Source organism: Thermobia domestica, chromosome 1, assembly GCF_964235325.1.
Source record: "Thermobia domestica chromosome 1, izTheDome1.hap1.1, whole genome shotgun sequence".
NCBI classification, from domain to species: domain Eukaryota; kingdom Metazoa; phylum Arthropoda; class Insecta; order Zygentoma; family Lepismatidae; genus Thermobia; species Thermobia domestica.
In genome coordinates, this window is record NC_137454.1 from 247,161,790 (window position 1) to 247,187,136 (window position 25,347).

The 25,347-nt window shown below is 34.9% G+C and overlaps 1 protein-coding gene across 1 annotated transcript; it reads right to left on the minus strand.

The window, feature by feature from the left end:
* Positions 1–286: 286 nt before the first annotated feature.
* On the minus strand, positions 287–5,377 carry LOC145679328 (uncharacterized). The gene has a single exon (XM_081749915.1). The coding sequence runs from the start codon at positions 5,375–5,377 to the stop codon at positions 287–289; it is 5,091 nt and encodes a 1,696-aa protein (XP_081606041.1).
* Between the last annotated feature and the right edge of the window lie 19,970 nt (positions 5,378–25,347).

The window sequence follows — 25,347 nt, forward strand, 5'->3', positions numbered from 1 at the left end:
TTCTTCAACAAATCTATGAATGATTAATTTGGTTCATGAACTTAATATACACAACAATAGATAACACAAGTTATGAATGAATGATATAAACATAAACAGAATAATGCACACACAACACAACACACTATGAATCACACAATGTACACACTATGAATACACCAACACATTAACTCTCCTTAGGAAGCGGGCACAATTGACGAATAGATCTTGTTGTTGTACCTCTGGTAGTTTTCACTGTCGCCACTCGTACTATTCCGTCCTTCCCAGGAAACAATTACACAATACGTCAAGTTTTCCATTTTAGAGGTGGAATGTTATCTTCTTTGATGAGCACCAAATCACCTTCCAGAAGATTGGGGAATTTTCTTCTCCATTTGGATCGTTCTAGAAGACTTGATAGATACTCCTTTGACCATCTGGACCAAAATTGCTGATGAAGTTGTTGTATGTATTGCCATCTCGAAAGTCTGTTGACAGGAATATTTTTCAAGTTAGGTTCTGACATGGTAGTGAGTGTGTCGCCTATTAGGAAATGACCAGGTGTTAAAGCATGTAGGTCGTTTGGATCATTTGATAATGGTGTTAAGGGTCTAGAGTTTAAGCAAGCCTCAATCAGTGTCAAAATAGTGTTCATCTCTTCGTAGGTGAGTGAAGCATTTCCCACGGCTCTCTTTAAATGATATTTGAGAGATTTAATTGATGATTCCCATAAGCCTCCAAAGTTTGGTGATCTTGGTGGAATAAAAACCCACGTGATGTTATCAGCTGCTAGAAAGTTATGTAATTTTTCTTTATGGTGTTCTGATTCAAATAAAGTCTTCAATTCTTGTAGTTCCCTTTTTGCACCAACGAAGTTACTTGCATTGTCAGAATACAGTTTAGCGCATTTTCCTCGACGAGCCATGAATCGCTTTAATGCTCCAATAAACGCCTCTGTAGTTAGATCACTAACAAGTTCAATGTGAACCGCCTTAGTCGCAAAACACACGAAAAGTGCTATATATGCCTTATGGAGTTTGGCTCCCCGTCGGTTACTCGATTTAAGGTAAATGGGCCCACAGTAGTCAACGCCGCTGTGAAGAAATGGTCTTGTTGGATCAACTCTGTCAGCTGGTAGATCTCCCATCATCTGTTTACCATCTTTAGGATTGTTTCTGAAACATGTGACACACTGATGCACAACTTGACGAACCAAGTTTCGTCCACGTATTGGCCAATATGATTGTCGCAAGGATGATAACAATAATTGAGGTCCGGCATGCAATAGCTTCTTATGTTCTTCTTGAGCGATTAACTTTGTCAAGTTGCAGTTAGCTGGAAGTACAATAGGATGTTTCTGTCCTTCAGTAAGATCTGCTGCATTTAATCTTCCTCCGACTCTGATGATTTGCCTCTCATCCAAGTATGGGTTCAAATTTCTCAGTTGACTTTGGTTGTCGACTTTCTTTCCTGATCTCAATGCATTTAATTCCTTGTGAAATGCTTGTTGTTGTGATAGTTTAATAAGACATTCGAGTGCTTCATGTAATTCACTTACTGTAAGATGTCCATGCTGTCTGTCACAATTAGATCTTCTCATGTTGTGTGTGAATCGTAGGCAATAAGCAGTTACACGTTGCAATTTTCTTAATGATGAATATCTGTCTAAGAGTTGACACGGTGTTGTAGAAACCACTACTGCTGTATTTTTTCGTCGCTCGGGAACATCGCTTAGGTCACAAACATCTTCCCTCGTCTGTGAGTCTAATTTCTCAGATAGCCATGAAGGCCCATGCCACCATAATTCATTATCAAGAATTTCTGACGGTGTTAATCCTCTCGATATATGATCTGCTGGATTCTCCTCTGTTCTGATGTGTCTCCATTCATAGTTAAAAGTCAATTGTTGAATTTCCGCTACACGATTTGCAACATACGTCTTCCATTGAGAACAAGGTCCTCTTATCCATGCTAATACAATGGTGGAATCTGACCATAAAACAACTTTATCGATCTTGCAATGTAATGCTTGTATTACTTTCTGAGTTAGCTGTGCAAGTAACAAAGCTGCACAAAGTTCTAGGCGAGGAATAGTTGTCTTCTTCAAAGGTGCTACTCGAGATTTTGAACATAGTAAGTTTGCTGTGAATTTTCCATTTTTTGTGCTAGATGTTACATATATACAAGCTCCATATCCATTCTGAGATCCGTCGCAAAATCCATGAATTTCTACCTGCGATTGTGTTTCTTGAATAACCTTCCGCTGAACATGTAGTGATTCCAACTCTTGAAGTTGCTGCTCAAAAGTTTCCCACTCTGAATGCAATGGGGCTGGAACTTCTTCATCCCAATTCAATTTTAATTCCCACAAACGTTGCAGAAATATTTTTGCCTTAAGAATAACTGGTCCTATTAATCCTAAGGGATCAAATATGCTCGCTACTGTAGCAAGAATAGTTCTCTTCGTGATTTGTTGAGGGTTGTTTCTTGGTTTGACAGAGAAAGAAAATGTGTCTTTAATGGGATTCCACAACAATCCTAAACTTCTTGTGATGCAATCATTATTTGGTTGAATGGTGAAATTTGATTCTTGAAGTTCACTGGGTATTTTTGAAAGCAGTGAAGTGTCGTTGCTACACCATTTTCTCAAACAAAAACCACCTCTTTGCAGAAGAGTTGTGAGTTGACCTTGTAATTCATGTAGTTCCTTCTTCGTGTTTGTTCCTGTTTGAAGATCATCAATATAGAAATCCCTCATTACAACTTCTGCTGCCTTAGGGAAATTCTTCTTCTCTTCTATGGCTAGTTGCTGAAGACATCTAGTGGCTAGGAAAGGAGCTGCTGCAGTACCATATGTTACAGTTTTGAGTCGATATATTTTTATTGCTTCTTGAGGGTTTTCTCTCCACAGTATTTTCTGGTAGTTTGCATCTGAATCATGTACCCTAATGTTGCGATACATCTCTATATCAGCTGTCATGACGTATTGATGTTGCCTGAATCTTGCTGTTATGGAAAATAATTCTTCGTGGATTGTAGGCCCGACTCTCATCGTGTCATTTAATGAAAGTCCAGAAGTTGTTTTGCCCGATGCTTCAAATACAACCCTGAGTTTGGTAGTAGTACTGTTCTCCTTCATTACACAATGATGGGGAAGATAGTAGTCTGGCATCATTGTATCGCTCTCTACTCTAGTTATTTCTTCCATATGGCCCAAATCTTCGTACTCTTTCATGAACGCTATATATGCCCTTTTTTTCTCAGGATCCTTCATAAGCCTTTTTTCCATTGAATAAAGTCTTCTCGTTGCAATCTCCTTGGATTTACCAAGATTCCTCACATTTTCTTTAAAGGGAAGTCTGACGATGAATCTCCCAGTCTCGTCTCTCCGGTGTGTTTCTTTGAAGTGTCTTTCACATTCTGCTTGCTCTTGACTTAATGGATGTTTCATTGAACATTCTTCTATCGTCCAGAATTTTTGTAATTGCTCGTGTATTTTTTCTGTTGTGGAGAGGTGACACACATTTGTCGAAATGTGTGGTTGATTGTCTTTTTTTCCCGCTACAATCCAGCCAAACAATGTTTTGTGCAAGGTTGGATACCCTGCCTTGAGTTTTATTTGCCCTTCACAAAGTAGATCAAAGAATACTTCCGCCCCCAATAACATGTCAATACGCTGTGGTATGTTGAAGCTAGGATCTGCTAATTCAATGTTGGAAGGTATTTCCCACGATGACGTGTCTACACGAACCATAGGCAAGTTTTGTGATATTTGCGGCAATATGATGAAGTCTAATGTGGCTGAATAATTGTTATATCTTGACTTAATTGTAGCCTGAACGCTATGGCATGACCTTGTATTAGCATTACCTATACCATTTATGTGTACAACGCTATTACTCTTTGTTAGTCCCAATAATTGAACCATTCTGTTTGTTAGAAAATTGGACTGAGAAGCACAATCGAGAAGTGTTCGACACATTTGAAAATTACCCAGTTTATCTTTAACATATACTACAGCTGTGGATAGCATAACGCTTGGTGGTCTCCTAAGATTCTGCGGTACACTGTTTGTAGAACGAATATTCTTACCTTCACATTCCTCCTCGAGTGATGTTGTTGCAGCGAGCGTGTTTTGACCTTGACCTATTTCCCTTTCATCTTGTGGTTCATTCGATCTAGTGGGCGATGGACAACGCGAGTAGTGCAGTAATGTGTTATGCTTTTTATTGCATATTTTACAATTACCTGATAAGCACTCATTTGCCTTATGCGCTCGTTTGAGACAATTTATACACAAAGAAAGACGTTTAACTTCTTTAATTCTATCTCCTATAGATTTTTTCAACAATGACTGGCATTGAAATAATTTGTGGGAGCCTTTACAGCTGGGACATGCAATGTTGTCGGAATACGTTACGTGTGCTGTCGTTGAATAAGAACTCTTTTTGCCTGCCTTATTTGTGTGTTGATATTTGTTATTTGGAACTGAGGGTGTCTCTTTAGGTCTACGCTTATTATCAACTGCGTCTAAAACTTGGCAACGCTGCTGTAAAAATTGTGTCAGCTGTGACATGCTCGGTAATTCATTCGTTGATTGTGTTTTCTCCCACTCCTTATGTGTTGTATTGTCTAGTTTGGTCGCAATCAAATATATAAGTAATGCATCCCAGCTTTCTGTTGGTTGACCTAATGATTTTAAAGCCCTCAAATGTTTTACTGTGCTGTCTAAAAGAGATTTAAGCGAAACAGCCGACTCACGTTCCACCATTGGCATTTCAAATAAAGCTTTGACGTGTTTGTTAACAATATACTTTTTGTTTTCAAAACGTTCTTTGAGTAAAGTCCATGCTACGTCATAGTTTTCAGAAGAAATTTCCAAGGCTCGTATTACTTCAAGAGCCTCCCCACGTAGAGAAGAACGTAAATAATGAAACCTTTGGACAGGCTGCAATGTGCTATTGTTATGTATTAATGCCTGAAACGTGTCATAGAACGACAACCACTCATCGTAGCTTCCAGAAAAGGTCGGAAGGTTTATCACCGGCAACCTAACTGATGGATTAGAATTGCTTGATTCATTGTTTTCATTTTTCTTTGCACTGGAGCTGTGTTGATTTATGAACACTTCCGTCTTAGCTGCTAAATCAAAATAAGTACTCTCGAATTGCTCTCTTTCTTGCGTTTCCTGATCAATTTCTGATGAACCCTGTAACATTTCTATTTCGGATTGTATTGCATCAAATTCATCATAGCACTGTTTTATTTTCTCGTAACGTAACACTAACTGCGTAATATTCTGATCTTCTGTAAAACTATCTACAAAAGGTTTAAAACGAGTAAGTTTGGCCTTAATTTGACCTCTCTTGAAAACTAATTCTTTCATTCTGTCCGTCATGCTTCACTCAAATTAAATACACTTTTAACACTTACGTTCTAAATGAGGCTTCGCTATTACAGGCTTATTCTGTATAAGTGATACAAGGATAATATTATATTGAAATATGCACTCACTACCTACCTTGTTAAGTGCACTGTTGAATCCTGATCCGGCGTGGATGGACCATTTGGTCGATGTAATCCTTGTGTAGGCGCTGGTTTCTTAATAATTCTTCGACGTTGCTTGAGACTTCAATATATTTGTATTTCATAACACACAAAATTATATGAATTCAAAAAATACAAACAAAGTTGCTAGATGAACATTGTTATATGTAGATTAATGCGATATTAACACAATACACGTAGCTACCGTTGCTTTCTTGGTGTCACGTTTTTACACACACACTCTCTCACCCCTGCTGGGGAGAAAAAGTATTAGTTTTTATGTTGCTGCCTCTTCATTTACTTACTGGCGTTAGTTTTTATTGAGAAGAACGCTCAGTTCTGAACAACTATTATTATTCATAATAATCATCTCGACTAGCATAGCCTTGCATACGATTCATATATTATAATTTGCATACAAGAATAATATTTGGTACCACCCATCAGTCATTAACTCCGCTGATCGTAAAGACAAAATAGATATCTCGTACAACAGGACTAATTTTATATTCATTAATATTTACGATGTTTAATATGCCGATAATTATATTTGCTAGCTTTAACTGTTACATAAGGAAAGTATGAAGATGTCCCAGTCTTTCTACCTACCTTAATTTCGTACATAAACAGACACCAAAGAACACTGAAATTTTGATTTGAAATTTGAATTATATTTTGATTACTATTTCTACATATTTAATATCTTTTAGGTGGCATACGGTGATAAAGAAGGGTCTAAGCCCCTAGAAAGAACTTTTTAGTGCACCATGTTAATTACTTGCTTGTATGCCATATAATTAATTATAAAATTTCAGATCTTTACGTTTGCACTTTGAAGATTGATACCTGTCAGTTGTTTTATTAAAATTGGATTCGGCACTTGAACTATTTGACACTTTTATGAATAACAAAATCAACAGACAAAATCTAATCAATTCTTTCTTTTTATTATTATCGATTTAAATCTTAAATCTTTCTTCTTCTTTTTCGGACAATTAAATCTTTTATTAATTAATATTCTAAACTAGGTGTAATTTTGGTGCAGATAAAGAATAACATAACAAACTAAATAACTTAGGAAATTCTAAGAAATTCTAACTTTGGTAAATTAAATAAACTATTATGAAATGCATTACATAAACACAATAACATAAACTAATTCTGTGTTTAAATAAACTGTCACGCGTAACAAATAAAACAGGACTGTTGATGCCAGTAGTGGGGCATAACAGTTTTCCCTCCTGCCGACAAAAAAAAAAATTTGGTAAATTTTTTTTTACACTTTACGTTCATTAATTTTCTCTGATTCCTTTGGACATATCCTGTAAAACAACGACGAACACGATTACTTCACAACTTTATAGCTAGGTAGGAACCAACTCAATGTGAACATCTATATGAAATGTCAAACAAAATCAACTTCTTTATATTTTCATAGTCTTCTCTTCCTGATAGCAATTTTTCTTGTTCTTTATCAAACTATTAAAAGTTATTTAAATTTCACAATTAGATATCATAGCAATTTAAATTATATTTTGAAATAGCATTTTTTTCAGAATTTTGTTGTTATATTGGAATGTGAGTATGTAGTTGAGAATTCATTAAAACTAACAAACAATGGAACAATAATAACAAAAAAAGAACAATAATAACAAAGCAACAAGAAAACAAATATGAAACGTCATCTATTTCTCACCTTTTTTTCCTCTTTCTACGCCAAGTGAATCTTACTTTGTATGTCTTCTGTCTTTCTTTCCTTCTCTTTCGATTTCTCCCAATTATGCCTTTCTTCGCCTTTTGTTCTTTCCTCCTATGATGTTTCCACATCTTATTGTATTGTGCAATCTTTACTTTACTTTTCGACTTTTCCACTGTTTTCTTCTTTCTGGACCTTTCCTTGTTTTCGTTTTGTTTGCACCGATCAAAATTGTCATAAATTTCCATTTCCTTCTCTTCCAATACATTAACTTGCTCTTTCGGTTTCCTCGTTTCTTTCGTTTTATTTTTTTCTTTCTCCAAATCATATTCTTCTGATGATTAGTACTGCTATCTGTTTCTAGCGCATAAACCCCTTTCACATTCATTGCTCTCGATTTAATTAGTTTCATGCAAACTTTCAATCTTTTACTTTTCCTATATTTCTTCTTTCTTTTCCTCCAACTCCTATCTTTCCAAATTGTCATACCTATTTTGTTACACAAGTGTCGAGATTTCGCTAAAATCTTAAGGAATCTTTCAGGTTGCCCATTCGGAGTTGTCGCTTTTTTACATGCTAAAACTTTATCCTGTATTCTTTCATCAAATTTATCCGTATCTTTGATTCCATTGGCTGACTCCACAGGAGCGTTCTTCATACTATCTTCTTTTCTCTTGGGTATTTCTTTAATCTCCTTCTTCATATCTTCAACTCCAGCATTTAAATCATTCTTTATTTCTTCCCTTAATTCCTTTCCGAAATTTTCCAGTCGGTTAGTGAAAGTATTTATGCCATTGAAAATCTCCGACTTACATTCCGAAAGTTGTCGCATTATCATTAATAACATTTGATGGTTCTTTACTTCAATTGGTATATTAGATTCCGTCGTGATATTTGTGGCTTCTTCAGAATCCTGGGTTACCACGGATTCCATTAATATACGTACGTCTTTTGTTTTCCTTTATCCGGACTGTTTGGTCTCATAAATAACAGTTCTCCGCGAGTCGCACTTGCTTCTTCTATTCTCTCATCCTTTTCATCATGGGTTTTTGTTTCTACTGTTTGTTCTTCCTCATCATTTTTGTTACTTTCGTTCTCATCCAATTCATTTATGGGTTCAATACATTCACCTACTCTTTGTTTGGGCGCTTTCGAGGAACACTCGTCACAAGTCCATTTACCATCATCATCACTCATATTTTCACACTATTCCTCGTCAAGATTCAGGCACCGGTAATGGAAAACATTTTTACATTCATCGCAAATAATTGTCTTGTCACGAGAGTTCAATTTTCGTTTACCACTTTTCTTCATGGCAACTACTAGTTCATTACAACATTTAAAGAGTTCCTTTTCCTTATTCTCCATTTCTATTACAGTTTCTAGAGACTTCAGCACCTCTCTTTTCACCGTAGCACACCATTATATATTTCACTTCATTCATTCATCCACAGAATAACTGATATTTGGTGCGATTACATCTTATTACCTCCAACATTAAAATCCTGGCTTGGTTACGCCAAATTTGAGATGCGCTTTGACTAGATTTAACCAGTTTTGTAACATTCTTTGTACTATGTTTTAATATATATTTTGATTTGCCTGGGTCGCCACCACGCGTTCTGACGTGGAAAAGTCTTCTCAGAAGATTCCGGTAAGGTCAGGATATTAAGTGTAGCCGCATCGGTAAAATAATCACATCGCGCGGAACAATGAACACCGCGACTTAACTAATTTCTGTGGATGATAATTGAATAATTAACTAATTAGCAATAAAATGAAATCAAATGTTATTGTCATTGCTTTACAAATTTATACTCAAACAGGATTACAAAGCTTCATGCCGAAATACATGCAAGTTTACGACATTCGTGCTCTAAGTTTAGCATATGACATCATGTCACTTTCACTGTAATTGTTTCATGGAAATATGTTTAAAACATTTTTTTATATTTATTTTACTCGGAAGTTGTTCATGAATTTAGGTATTCCTTACATGTACAGTGATTGATTTAAGTAATTTATCGGCACAAAGGTCTCATTCATCTTTATTCAACGTATAAAATATACTATTTCGAAGATATCCCTTTTGTTACTTTGCATCATGACGACTGGGTACCTATTGTGTTTCATTATTATCATATTTTCAAAGTCTTCGGCAAGGTCAGGCTTAGTCTTACACACATAATTCATTTAATTCATTCATTTACTATAATAATCATCATCTTCATTTGAGTATTACATATATTCACATACTATTATTATTCATAATAATCATCTCGACTAGCATAGCCTTGCATACGATTCATATATTATAATTTGCATACAAGAATAATATTTGGTACCACCCATCAGTCATTAACTCCGCTGATCGTAAAGACGAAATAGATATCTCGTACAACAGGACTAATTTTATATTCATTAATATTTACGATGTTTAATATGCCGATAATTATATTTGCTAGCTTTAACTGTTACATAAGGAAAGTATGAAGATGTCCCAGTCTTTCTACCTACCTTAATTTCGTACATAAACAGACACCAAAGAACACTGAAATTTTGATTTGAAATTTGAATTATATTTTGATTACTATTTCTACATATTTAATATCTTTTAGGTGGCATACGGTGATAAAGAAGGGTCTAAGCCCCTAGAAAGAACTTTTTAGTGCACCATGTTAATTACTTGCTTGTATGCCATATAATTAATTATAAAATTTCAGATCTTTACGTTTGCACTTTGAAGATTGATACCTGTCAGTTGTTTTATTAAAATTGGATTCGGCACTTGAACTATTTGACACTTTTATGAATAACAAAATCAACAGACAAAATCTAATCAATTCTTTCTTTTTATTATTATCGATTTAAATCTTAAATCTTTCTTCTTCTTTTTCGGACAATTAAATCTTTTATTAATTAATATTCTAAACTAGGTGTAATTTTGGTGCAGATAAAGAATAACATAACAAACTAAATAACTTAGGAAATTCTAAGAAATTCTAACTTTGGTAAATTAAATAAACTATTATGAAATGCATTACATAAACACAATAACATAAACTAATTCTGTGTTTAAATAAACTGTCACGCGTAACAAATAAAACAGGACTGTTGATGCCAGTAGTGGGGCATAACAAAGGCTCTCCCATCGTGAATCGAACCCGGTACCCCATACACCAAAGGCTCACGTGCTAGCAACTAGACCAGCGGGAAGGGCTAACCACTCAGCCACTGCAACTCCCTAAGTTTCATTGTAGTATATAGAATGGAAAAATATATCTCAATGTAATGAAATAGTATCGTAGAATTGAACCCAGTAACAACATTCTCATGTTTCTAATGTAACGCACTCTGCATTCACAGTCAGTTTATACACCCAATTACCGTTCGCTAATAAAACTGTAACAAATCCACTTAAATAGCAGCTAAAACAAACATGCATTTCCCTTGTTTGGTTCAGAACTAAACCACACAACATTTTCTGGATATAAGGAAAGAAATGGTTATGGAAGAAGGAGAAAATACTATAATATTAATTTCTTAATATGTGTGTATAAAATATGGACACTTAAGTACTGACAAACAATAACTGATACAATTTGTTTTCCTTCCACTTTCGCGAAGCAAACACTTAACGTTTCTAATCTACTCCAAAACATTTGGTTTTGTTTCAAGTCCAATCTTGAAAGGACGTTATCATCCTAGTCGTCGAATGCAAAGAGCGGAAAATGCATTTTAAACATCGTGTGTGTGAGTTTTCTCGTGGTTCGCCCGTTTTCTCCCAGTTTCTTCATTCCACCATTTCATTCATTTCTCATCATCACCGTCTCCCTTAGCCTAGCCGGCATAACTGTGGGACATAAAACTTATGATTTCATTTCATTTGATTTTTTTCGGAAAACACATTTTTATAACGTTATATACTCTAGACATAAGACAAAAAATAACTTTGAAGCAAGCATATAGGTTCTAGAGGATGATCATTGATTAGATGTGTGCGTGACACACCATTTGTGTCAATAAGGTTAATAAAACCTTTTTCTTTCGTATCTAATTCCTGACTTGAGGTACTATCTAGGGGTAAAAGTGGATCAAAAAAGTTAGGGGGACGCATGACGTCACGTATTCCCCCGTGCCTATCTTTACCCATTGTATTCTTTTTACAAAGTGGGGACGCCACATATATTTTCTCGAGGTGGACGGACGGCATCCAGCCGCGTTTCACCTTACTTTTACCCCTGGTACTATCTAGTATTTTCCTGGCATGTTTTGAGAGAAGCTAAAGAAATTTTCTCTCAGAATAGCTGGTCCTTGAATCCTGAGTCTAATAGGGGATTTTAGTATACTTATTCTGTGTTATATAGAATAACCCAACTCTATATTTTATTCTATAAAATTGTCTACTTCCTCCTTTCTAGAAATCGAAATAATAGCGAGTGCAGAGTGTGTCCCTCGAAACGCGGATGGATCTTTACTAATACCTTTTGTGCGAGAAAAGAATTCCATAGTTTCACTCCAAACGTATACATAAAATGCTTAAATAGTATTTTAAGTAGAAATACGCCTTTAAATGTACATACATTGTTTAATAAAACCTCATTTTTACCCAATAAAACCCATGGAGCTGTTTTTTTTTTTTTTTTTTTAACGTCTTTTCACAACCTTGCATTCAACCGCGTGTCGTGGAAAATCCGCACGCGGGGCGAGAGTATACGACGGCACTTCCAGTGATTCGGGTATAAATAGTCTGGTGGGGCGCTTTTAGCAAGTATCAAGGGACGCGAAAAGTATAAATCTGACCCTGGTCAAATTAAATATTAGGTTGAAAAATACTGCTGTTAATCTAAAATATTCTAAGTAAGGTTTCCTCTCTTTTCTCTTTCCTTCTTTTCATTTCTTTTTTCCTCCCGAATTTTGTGCCCCCTTACTTCGGCGACCGATGCCGTCACTTTGCCCCCCCCCTTACTGCATGGCACTATTCAAAAGGGAGTTCATGTTTTCAATTTTAGAAACGAAACTTGCAGTTAAAGTTTTCAAACAAAATATTTGGAGTTCGCCCAAAAAAATGGGTAGCGAAAACGCGATATAAGTGTTATTATTTTTTCACGCAAAAACAAGTTATTTCATTTCACAGTGTGAAACTGCGGTAGACTTACATACTATCCGAATTCAATACTAAAACTTAAAGTAGTAGATTGAGGTTGTCTACTGGTTGTAATAGATTAGTAAGATTAAAGATAAAACCTTTGCATGCTGGGGCGGTGAATCGATATCAAAAACCCACTATCCGCTATTTCTTACTATTTTGATTCTGTGGTGATAAACGTTGAAACAGGAAATCGTTAATTTAAATCATTTCCTGTTTGAATAAAGTGTTAAAGTAGGAAATAGAACATATTATTGGGAAGCAGAACCAATTGAAAGAAGCTGCACCTCGATATCTCTGACAATTTTTGCTCCGTGGAAATCAATATTGAAACCGCAAATAATAGTAAATTTGAAGCACTTCCGGTTTTGGTAAGGTGTTCCGGATAATCATGGCGTGTTACCTTGAAATGCTGAATCGTTTGCAAGGAAAGGGATTCTCGCTATCTGCTACTATTTTCGGTACTGTGGCAATAAACGTTCAAATCGGAAGTGCTAATTTGAATCGTGTCTGGCTTGAATAAAGGGTTAATGGAGCAGATAGAACCTATTCTTGGGATGCTGAATAGATAGCGAAAAAGAACGCTTCTCGATATCTCTTACCATTTTGATTCTGATATCAGTCGACAGACGGACGGATGGATGAATATAGACATACCCGTTCTGTAAGACTTCCGACACTTATGCATAGCATAATTTGAAAGTCTAAAATGTGGTTTTAGTTTTACTGCTTTCAGACAAGTTTAGAGATCGACAAGCTAATGCCTGCAGCGATTGGCAATGGATGACTAATGATTGTCCCGAGATTCCAGGACAATACGTGAGAACTGGAGTAAATTATAAAGAAATTTCATTTTACAGATAAATGAATGAGATTTGTCTCGCAATATATGATGTCAATTCAGCAGAAGAGAATCTAAGATTTTGTAACTATTAAATTGTCAATGTCCTTTCAAGTTTGGGTGTCGTATCTCCTTTTCCTGTAGATATTTATAAGTAATAATAGTATATTTTTAAATAAAGGGGACAAATAAGAAAAAAAACTATTGAGTCTGGTTTACATACAAGACATTAGACTACAAAATGAAAAGCTCTACCACTACAATACGAGGAACAATAAGGACGAATGAGAAAAAAGAAAAGAGATAGATAGAAAAGAAAACATTGGGAGAAAACCATTTAAAGCCAAGGGGCAGTCGCGACTGCCGTAACTTAACAAAGTAGACTCAAAGGCACAGTTGAGGTCTTAGAAATCAAATGGGTGCCGCATTTTACAAAGAAGTAGTAGCCACATAAAATCCAAATCGAACATTATCTCAGAATTGTCTCGACTTTCGAATACACTTCTGTGAATGGCCATGTGATTGGAATCGATAAGAATCCTAACTGCATCGACAGTTTTGTTCAGTAACTAGACTTGGTTTTACATTATTGGGAAAATTGCCGAACGAAACTGGAAATATTAGAGAAATTATCACAGGACAGATATTCCGAAGATGGAGGAAGAAAATATGATAATGGTATGTTGAGAACTAAGTAATCGGCCTCTTTCTCCACGATAGTACTCTTTCTGTTGAGGGTTACAAATGCCTTTTTGAAGGAGGCTTATTCCCGAGAGTGTTAAATACTAAGTGGGAGTTCTCTTAAGCTGATCAAACTTTGCGCACATACCTGCTCATGACAGATACTTCCTCTACCAGCCGTTGTGTTGAATGTGGTGGCCACAAGCCTTGACTATGGGTCCGCAATGTAATTTTCACTGTGGCAGTGCGAGACATAGATAAGGGAGTGGAATTGCAACCAAACTGCCTGGTTAACTTTCCAGATCTTTGCTATCGTGGTGAACGTCTTCGAACGAGTTTTCGTTTCTGTAACCCAAAGGCACAGAAATTTATTGGGAAAGCATCCGATAACTTCATCATTAGATGATCATTGTCATATAATTGAGAAATGTGAGTGATGTATAAGGATGTTATGACTTCCGTCTGCAAGAACAGAGGATGAATTTATCTTGGCTTTGCAGTGGACATTGTTAATTGGCAACTGCCCACGGGTGCAGAAACCTCCCTTGAATGGTTCTCTCAAGATGTTCCCGGACGAATTCGGAGTGGCCTTTCGCATCAGATGAAGCGTAAAATATACCTGGGATTGTTGCAATCGAGATAGATTCAAGCTTCATTAGGAATGACAACCCATTCTGTCATTTATCCCTTGCTAGATACTATTCATTTAGCTTTCATGCGTTCGTGAATCTCCTGAATATGGCTTAGTGCTAGTTGTGATCTTTCCCGTTGTGACGTTTCTTCATGCCCAAATCTTGATTGATCATACAACTAACTGTACTTTATGGTACATTGCATGTTGTGGCAAGAAGACGCTGAGCATGCGAGCTTTTCTTTTTGACAGCTGTATGGATGTTGCACACAACAGATGGTTCTCTTCATCTTGTCATTATAGGTTTCGTCTTGATATCTGAGGCCAGTGTTTTTATAGAAGTGAATGATCCTTCCACGATACGCTTGCTGATATTGCTATTCTTACGAACAGATATTTTAACGATCGCTGCCGTACTATAGTCGCCATCGTAAAGTGCATAGTGTACATGTCTCAAAACGGTATCTCTTTGACTAACATATCTGTAGCTCATATTAACTATATCCACACAACACTCCATTTGCCTTACTACTACATTCAATGACCATGTAAACATGTTACGGTTTCACCTGGGTGCCCGTGAAGAACTGACAACTTCCATACAGTTTCCGGTGTTTCAGTAGGATGTTGCCTCTCCTTATTACAGAGTAATTCTCCGTGACTTGCTGGTTTACCAGTTTTCTAAAGCATCAACTAATTACTGTGGTTCGGTTTAGTGACCATCGTGGTCTTCTGGCCTAGCCATTGACCTAGGGAACGATTTAAAGGCGGTGGTCCATTTAATTAAGATTTAGAATATCTATATAAAGGATCTAATTGTTCAATGTGTGGAGATGATTATCTCGGAAGTTGTGCTATAGATTCTGAAAATCAAGAACGTCACTCACACATATGAATTTGTGTTGAAGGTATAGGTATATTGAACATACTATATAAATACCTATGTAACGTGATTTTTGCCTCACCCTATACTATATATGACATCTATATAAGTATAAAATGCATTACCGGTACTTCACATTTTGATTCTAGCATTATCGAGGAGAATACGTAGCGATAATGAATATTTCAAGAACACAGAATCAAAATATTTTAAGAATTATACACTATTACTGTTCTTTGATACTGTTCTTAACTTCCTCCTCTTTCGTAAAATTGTGATATATTTAAGTACTTTAACGTCCCTGTCCCAACTTTAAGAGGCAATTCAATTCCAAATGTGTTCTACAGAGACTTTTCGAATGTTTCTTCCACGCCACGTGCGGAAAGTCGTTAATGAATTCACTCAGGATATTGAAATTATTTTATTATCATGCCTGATGGTTTCACTTGCAAAAGAGGCATTGAATCGCAGTTTCTAAAGGTTGAATACTTCTTGCTTGTGTCGTTAGCGAAAAAATCAAAGTAGTAAAAGTGGCTTCTTATTATTGTAAAAGTTAGAAAAAGGAGACCATTTCTGTTTTTGTTACCTTCTTTCAAAGGGTAATTAAAACTAGATTTCACGGGCATCGAGTTACACGGGTATAATGTAAAATGAAAGTAAAATACGGCTTTGATTAAAACTAATTTACTTTTATACCGTTATATGCATGAGAGATAAACACAGTATTTTCTCCGTGGACCAATCACTTCAGAATAGGTTTCGAGAATCCAATAGAAATTCATGGAAACAAAAAGTATTAAAAAGAAGTAAGTGTTCTTAGGCCCATTTCAGAGAGCAATATTTCTCTGTTACGAGCTATGTTTACGATCACCATTTTACTTTTGTTTGAAGAAAATCTGTGCATCATTGCATTTTTCTCTCTTCTTGATACATGAAAGGGAAGAACATTTTAGAAAATCTTGAAGAAATGATCTATTACAATTCTTATAATGTACACAAACGCAACAAGAAAAAGGACATATTTTAACTCTTAATTTCAGTACGACCAGAATCATTAAAAGTTACTCCTTACTTATTAATTTTACAATTTTATATTGGTCAAAACTTTTTTTTTTTTTTTTTTTTTGACTGCAGCAGCCTGAGAAAAGGAAGCAAATATAATTATTTTGCGGTTACAACATACAAGTTACAACACATAGTGCCAAACAAGTAAATCAACAGAAAAAGATTGTGATCAATGTGCTTAATAAAAGTTATTCCATGCAACGATGCAAATAGGGATGTCGGAATGACGGCCATCTTTATAATTTTTGGAAAGTCAGAATATGATCAAGATATGGAAAAGACGAGGTAATTCACACGAAAGTGAATAAAAGTAACAACGAAATAAAATACTTATACTATGGGCAGGGCCGGATCCAGGATTTTCTGAGGGGGTGCACCAAATAACTGCCAGTACATTTGGATTAGAGTTTTTAAAATGCCTTTAAACATCTGTGGTGTGAATGAGTAATTTCCCTGGAAATGCTAAGTATCTGCTCTCAATGAATCCTTTTCCTTCAACCTTCAGAAAATTGACTGAAACTATTGATTTTTACAAAACTCACTGCAAACTTCTCATACTTTAGGTAGTGGATATTTACAACGAAGAGAGGTGCACGTGCAACTTTGCACCCCCCTAAATCCGACCCTGACTATGGATTGACATGAGAGCAGTGGCATATTTAAGATATTGTTTCGGGAGGGGGCTTTGCCTGAAAATGTGAAAATTCTGCAAGATATTTCATATATTTTACTATAGTAAGTAAGATTTCGAGGGAGGCTTAAGCCCGGAAGCCCTCCCCCTAAATACGCCACTGCATGAGACCCATTTTGTCAATTGTCCGGAAAGGATCCAACAAAAGAAAATCACGAAAAACATGAAAATACAACATACGTATATATTGTTTAATAAAGCAAGTTCATCAATAGAAAAATTAAGAAAAGAATCTTACTCGAATTCTCGTTTGGGTCAACCTAACTCTAAAATTGACAACCAAAAGGGAACACAATTATATTCACATATAATAAAGTAAGATAATCATCAGCAATCCTTTACAGCAAACATTACATTGTAGGAAACAACTTTTACATGAAATAAAGTTCCCCCGGAGAAAAGGCACAAAGGAACTGACGTAGAATACAGTAGTAATCAGTAGAATATAAACAACAAGACAAAAACGTAATTCGCCTTCGTCAATTTCTGGTAAAGACTGGAACTTTAAAAATAGAGAATGGTGGGTAACTTTCCTTTCTGCAAACAAAATAATCTCAAGAGGTTTGCTTCCTTTCAAGAATCATTAAATAACTGTAACAAAACTGAGAGAAAATAATCTAAACCTAAAACAAAATCAGGTACAGGTATTCACCTTCGTTAGTACAAGAACTGAATCATTTCTGTACTTCTTTACAAGTGACAGAGTAAGAAGCATCCTATCCTAGTTTACAGAAAGCCATATATGAGTTTATGTAATACGTACATTTTCGATCAGGAAATGCACTCCTAATACCTTATGAATTATTTCTTGTGGCAGTAGTAGCATTCTTGGGTGCGGATTCAGTTTAGGAGGCCTTAACCATTATGGGTATAGAGCGTCCGGATTTAGATCCCTATAGATGCCATAAAAAGTAGTGCAAAAATCAGAAATAAGCCTCTGCCAAACGACCACTAAAAAGCACCAATGTTCTTTAACGAGTAAGGGCAGAAAGCTGGTGGGGCGTCGGGGGGTGCGTCCGAAGGGAGCAGGCTTTTCAGAGTCTGTGGATATGAGCGTAACCAACGACAATGGAAATACACAGTGTTACTTATATTTAGAGACCAGATGTTTAGGCATGAAAAACCTGGAAAATAGGCACTTAAAATTTAAAATATAGGCAGTTAAATAGGCACTACAATGTAACTCGAAATAATAAAGATAAACACTCAATACAATTAAAAAAATAAATTCAAGTCACAGATAATGTTCAAAGGATATAGAAACATACCTATTTGTTAATATTTTCTTTTACCATATATATTAACAAATAGGTATGTTTCTATATCCTTTGAACATTATCTGTGACTTGAATTTATGTTTTAATTGTATTGAGTGTTTACCTTATATACTTATATATATATATATATATATATATATATATATATATATATATATATATATATATATATATATATATATATATATATATATATGGTACTTGCGGCAAACAAGGGCCGGATGGAAATAAGGCCCAGTACAAAATTTCCTATGTTAGAAGCACTGTAGGAGAAATCTGGCAATGTCGCAAGTAGCGATTACTCACAAAATGCCTGATTGCGAATCATCGAGAAGTCAGTTTACATGTGTTGATATAATTTACGGAGGCAAGATAAATTCATATTTTCTGTGTAGAATAAAGGTAACGCGAAATATCTTGTATATTTATGATAATCATAGTGTTTAGTATTTAGAATAGTAGTCACTTCGTTTTAGTCCGTAACATGTTTGCAAATAATGATTTATAAGATTACAAGTACATGGTCGGTAAATAAGGCTCACCAAAAATCTATTGGCCCTCATTACGCTACAAAACATGTATATGTTGCTAAATACTGAGAAAATGGCAACTTGAATGTGTGTTAGTTGGTTATTCTTTCTTGGCCAATGCCAACCTCTGTAATAAGTCGGACTATCATGTTCGGATCTAGTTGTTAACTATGGGGGTTCGCAGGTTTGAGGTTCTACATTGGTGTCTTTCATAATGTAAATCTCTAATTATAGCGCATGCAAACGGCTCATACCACTGTATTTGAGTATATTCTAAGCACATTTTCGTGCTGTTCTGACCGTTCGAGGTATCGTGATATCGTTCATTATGAGCTAAAGAATGGATCGGTGACATGCAAAGCTGTAAACGGTGCGGTGTATGGGTGTATGACGAATGCATTGTCTTGGTCGATGGCAATGATCAGGAATTCATTTTCTATAAGTGTTATCAAGTGTAAACATTGTTAAAAGTAAGTGTGAAATCTGTTTTCAATGGTGACTTGTTTATTATATGTCCAAGGTTATTCTTTAAAATTCAGTTAGTTGCCACGACTTAACTAACGAGTGCATAACACATGGAAGATTATCTGTATCCTTATTATTTCATACCCATATTGTTACTAAATATTCTTTTATTATTTATTTAAAGTGCTCTAAAATATTAGGTGTTAATTGAATTCCAGTGGTCTCTCAGGTCGTAAAATTTTACTTTTCAAATAGTGGGCCTTATTTACCTACCGTGCAGGTAATAAGGCCATTTTGTATGTTTCTCTTTCAATACGTTTTTCATACAATTAGCTCAATGTTTAAGTTAAAGTAAATACACCACAAGACAGAAAACACATTGACAAATAAAACGCATATGAATTATATATATATATATATATATATATATATATATATATATATATATATATATACGGGGAAGTACCAACCTGGGTGCGGTACTTCCCCAAAAATTTTTATAGAGATAGTTGGTGAGTTCTTCAGGTTCTGTGCCCGTAGTCAAACTCTCTCTATAAAAATTATTGCGTGAGCACATCAGGTTTCTGAAACATGTATTTTTGGATAGTGCACATATTAGATCCTAAGTGAAGTCTTGACTCGACTACGATGGTCCCATAGTTTTCGAGCTATGGACCTTTAAAGTTTTTTTTTTTTTTCATGTTTTAGGCAGCCTATAGCTCCGAAAGGAAGCATTTGTATACCCAAGTTGGTCTATACTTTTTGTCTTATTTTGGTGTCAGCAATCACGTTCCAAACGTTGTCGGTGTTGTTTAGAAACACCCTATATATATATATATATATATATATATATATATATATATATATATAAGCGAAGCTTGACATGTGTTCCATGTATATTTGGTAAATACATTCTCTACAGCACTTTATCAGTACACTTAGTAGTCCAAAATTTTACATCATATCGCTACAGAGAGCACTTATCTCGGAGGAAGAGTATCTTTAAATACTAAATTAGCCTGAAATATTATTTTCCCCAAGAAAGTCTCTTTTTACAGAAAATGCATAGAATAAGCAACATTAGGCACTAAAGCAATTATTTAGGCAGGGCTGGACGAAATAGGCAAAATAAAATTGGCTTAAATTGAAACTATAACACCCCATATAAACTTTAAAACATTATTTTTGATCATACTATATTTAATATTAAAATATAGGCATTTTGCCTAACATCCGGTCTCTACTTATATTACTAGATGCCTTGCGTGTATGGAAGCATACTGCATTCACATAGAAATTCAGGCTATCATGGCTTCCTTGTAGTCTATTACGTGCTTACAAGTTTATACTTTAGATTACTATTTTTAACTTTATAGGTGATATCAGAGGTAATATCCCCATATACTTTGATTACTTATATATTCCTCTTTTGAAATAACATTAGATTTCTTTTTCTTTTTCTTCTTCTTCTTCTTTTTGTAAATAGTACATCTTTATCTTTTTGTAAACCGGAATAGCACCGTAAGAACTACAAATATATCCCACAAAGAAAAAGTTGAAGATAACAAAAATATCAGTAGATAAGAGGAAACAACAAATCAGAAGAAAATTTTCTCATAAAATAAACCTAGAGACATTCCTAGGAAAGAAACAGCGATTGAATATCTTTCAATCTCGTTTCTACTGACAACTAATTGTGAAAACAAAAATAACTTTGCTGGTTATGCAACAACTCAAATTTCTCTCTCTCTCTCTCTCTCTCTTTTTTTTTTTTTTTTTCAATTTCAAAATCGGACAATTATACACAAGGATAAAACAATCAATTGATAATACCTTTGAAGATTTTAATCACCACAAAAGATCAAATTATTAAATAATTTATTAACAAATACATAAACCAATGTTATATATCATATATTGAAAGAGCGTTTTTAGTAGTAATGTATTATACTAACTCTTCAAATGACGGGTAGATAGATGTATAATCTAGTACAGTGGTTCCCAACCTTTTTGACCAATGACACACTTTGCTGAACGTCACATTTGTTGATGTTTAATATAATATAAATTATAATGGTGGAAGGCTATAAGTTTCTATAAAGTAGTGATTCTATGTATTACTGAGCACAGTAATGATGCTAGAGAGAGAAAATTGGGCAGGCGACCTCTCTCCCCGGTAGAAACGTCACTCAACTGCCCCTCTATATATTTTGTTTGTTTTTGTGTGTGTAGGTTAGTTATAAATATAGTTTACTCTATATAGTTGTAGTGTTTAGGCTTAAGTGTTAGAGTCATCTGTAGTAATAATTTCAAACAAATCATTGTCCATAACAATAAAACCAAGTAATCGACTCAGAAAATATGGATACGAACAGAAACAATTCTTCACTAGATACTGATAATGAAATTTCGTCAAATAAGGTTATTAACTTTAGCTCAGTAAAATTAAACTTTAACTGCTGGATTTTTGTGGCGACTGCTGGATCGAACAAGCTGGATTTTTGTCAAGACCTTTATATGAAGTCCTCAATATATCCTGAAGGCTACCCTTAATTTGAGTAGCGTTTTTGGGGGTAGGAGGGTGAGTGAATGGGATAAATTATATTTTTTTCGCAATTATCTCGAAAATTTTCAATTTTTTCGAGGAATTTGTTGTGAGAAATACTATAGTTTATAAAATTATACACAAAATGATTCTTAGACTTTTCTCGTAGAATTAATCCTCTCAAGGACGCAGACTAAATTATGTCTGAAAAGAAATAGCGCTCACCACTATAATCAATAATACCAGTATATAAAGCTATGCGAACTGACATAGAATCACGGGTACTTGAGGTTGACATGGACAATTGAAATTTAGCATACTTATCATCTTAGTAGAGAAACCAAAAGGAAAATTGTCAAAAGTATATTTTTTTTACAATTAACGAGGTAAAAGGGGGCACGAAAAAATCTCCAAGTTATTTAAAGAAGCGTTTTTTTTTTTTTTTTTTTTTTGGCGAGGGGCATAAAATGTCATGTTTTGGATTATTGTAATTGAAATGAGAACTTGAAATTCGGTGCGCTTGCAGATTTTTGATAGCGTTATCTAAGTAATTCACCAAAAATACAAATTCCAATTTTACGAGGGTTTTAGGGGAACTAAAAAAAAATTCCCGTCTTATTAAAATGGGACATCTTTTACACCCCATAACAATTAGTCACTTCCGGTAGAACTACTATGATTAAACTTAGCATGTTTGTATTCTCCTAGGATTAATCCTAGAGAAATTGCCAAAATTTAATAATTTTAATTTTTAGGAGATCTAAGGGAAAAGAAAAATTTCCTCATGCTATTGAAATGAGGTTATTTCTTAATTAAAAACTTAAAAGTTTAAATACTTCAAATCAGGATAGAAATTCAAAGCTTGGCATGCTTGTAGGTTTTTGAAAGTAACAAAGCAGAAAATCGTAATAATAATAATAATAATAATAATAATAATAATAATAATAATAATAATAATAATAATAATAATAATAATAATAATAAGTTCTATCTTAAGGGAATTCTACGGGTTTTCTTAAAATTCGGCTTTTAATTGCACTACTTCCACATCCGTAAATGCTTAGGTACTTCAGACACTTGCAGGGCGGTATAATCAACAGGAAAAGTCCGAAATGTTAGGTTCTTTGTATATAAGGGGTAGGGTTAGGTATATATAGGCTTATTTTAACAAGAGCAACTAAACTTAACTTTGTACACAACTAAACTTTTAGCTTTTTGAAAGCTCGACGTAGCAGATCTTTCCATGAAAGAAAATAGTATTGTCATAACTACACAGATATTTTCTTTTCCATTCTTACTGGAATATTCGTTTTAATTATGAATATTAATCTTACAATTATTCTAGTAATAATTCAAATCATTATTTTATTCGAATATGAATAGTTTTAATAAAGAACTTTCTAAATAAAGATAATCATTCTAGTTGGATTCAAACATACTGTAACTGTATAATAATCTTTAAATCTGTATTTAACTGATATAGATTCAAATACCAGCAAAGAAAAATGAATCAGTATATTATTAGAAATAGGTCTATTTCCTTTCCTAGTATATATAGATACCTTAACAAAAGGAAAAATAATGTCCTTTGTCGTGTACCAATACTCCAAATGGAAAAAGGTAAATAAAAAAGTTTCCTATAAAAATGTAAGGCTTCAGACGTTTATCTAGATCCCCTGGTGTCTATCGCAAGTTCCGTTAAACAAGAATGCATTTCCGATACTTTCGTTTCTTCTTTCTCAGCATCACCCCCTTCTACTTTTGACCAATTTTTCACTCGCTCGAGTCTCGGGTCCTTGGGAGATGGGATCGATCAGGGTCCACATGGTAAAGTTGAGAAGGTGGAATGGAGACTGGGTAGGTCCCTCCCTTTTAGGGTACAATGGGGGCTGGTAGGCGGGAGGGTGACGAGAATAGTGTCGCCCTCTACACAGAAGAGCCTGCGATTGCTTAATTAAACCGATAAATCAATTGCAGTTGTCCTGCTCTTTTTTTTTAAGGATCGCTTTCTCTACTTTTTTTCCTTTTCACTCCATAGTTCTGTTTAATCCCTCATTCTTCTTCAAGAGCGCATCCAGTATATATGGTCTAATGGAATTTCATGTCACACTGATTTTTTTTTCTTTTTATTCCTTTTCTTCTCGTTTTATGTAGAAGTGTGTTCTTGATATGTTTAGGGCGTTTCAAGCCATATTTCAAAACGACAGGTCGTTCAAACAATTCCCTATTCTAATTCTGGAAAAGCCATCTCATATTACGACGTACTAAGCTATACATTGATTCTTCTGTCACTGTCTTCCAGATCTTTCAATCTTGATCACGTGATTATTCTACGGTAACATTTATTTTGATACTTTCCGTTTCTACATGAATCAAGTATTCGTTTTAGCCTGTTTTCGTTGAAAACGTTTCATGGTTCATTTAATGGATTTTCATGGAACTTCACCTGAAGGTGAATTTAAAAAATAATGCTAACAACTAGTGACCAATTTCCAAGTGTAACTTATTTCTCAATGCCTGGCCCATACACCTTTTTCAAAGCTAGGTGTTGATCTCTACTTCTGTCTAGATATTGTTCATAATAAAATTTCTGAGCTACGTACGTCAAATAATGAAACAATAGTTTTCGCACTAACCAGGGACAGATCCATGAAGGGGGGGGCGATCGGGGCAATCGCCCCCCAGAAGAGTGAACTTTTTTATTTTATATATATAAATAAAACCCATCCCAGAGTTTGGAGCTCTTAAAAGTAACTCTAACTGACAGTATGACAACCCACCGCCCCCCCCAGAAATCGGTCCTGGATCCGCCCCTGACACTAACAAAAACAACTTTTTTGCTAGAAGATCAAGAATTACGAATGACATTATTAAAGGACAGAGCAGGCCAATACTCCTGTGTCTCCTGGCATATGAACCACAACTGGCTAAATTTTTGTTACAATGGCAACATTTGGCACTCTAACAATCTGCATGTGGTCCTAATATATATCCCTTTTGATAGTGTTACTGCTGATAAGAAGAATTGTTTTAGTTTGTAATTCTATTATATCTTGAAAACACTGAATACAGAACCATACAGTATTCATCACAAACAAGGCTGACGTTTCTCTTCTTCGTAAGATATCAAATGGCGAAAAAAACTGTCACTCTCTACTTCCCACATGCCTTCGGCGTGGGAGATCCAGGTTCGATTTCCGTCGGGAATTTATGTGGTTCGGATTCCACGTTAAGTTCTAGGTCCACGTTTCATATACCCTCGCTGTTGAAAAGGACGCTAAATTTAAAGTAAAATCAAATCAAATTTACTTCCCACACTTAATTTTCGAGGACCAAAATGTACAGTAAAGGACAGTTGTGGATGGTA

Excerpts from the sequence above, each read along its gene's own strand:
- LOC145679328 (XM_081749915.1), bottom strand. The coding sequence starts at position 5,377 with ATGACGGACAGAATGAAAGAATTAGTTTTCAAGAGAGGTCAAATTAAG.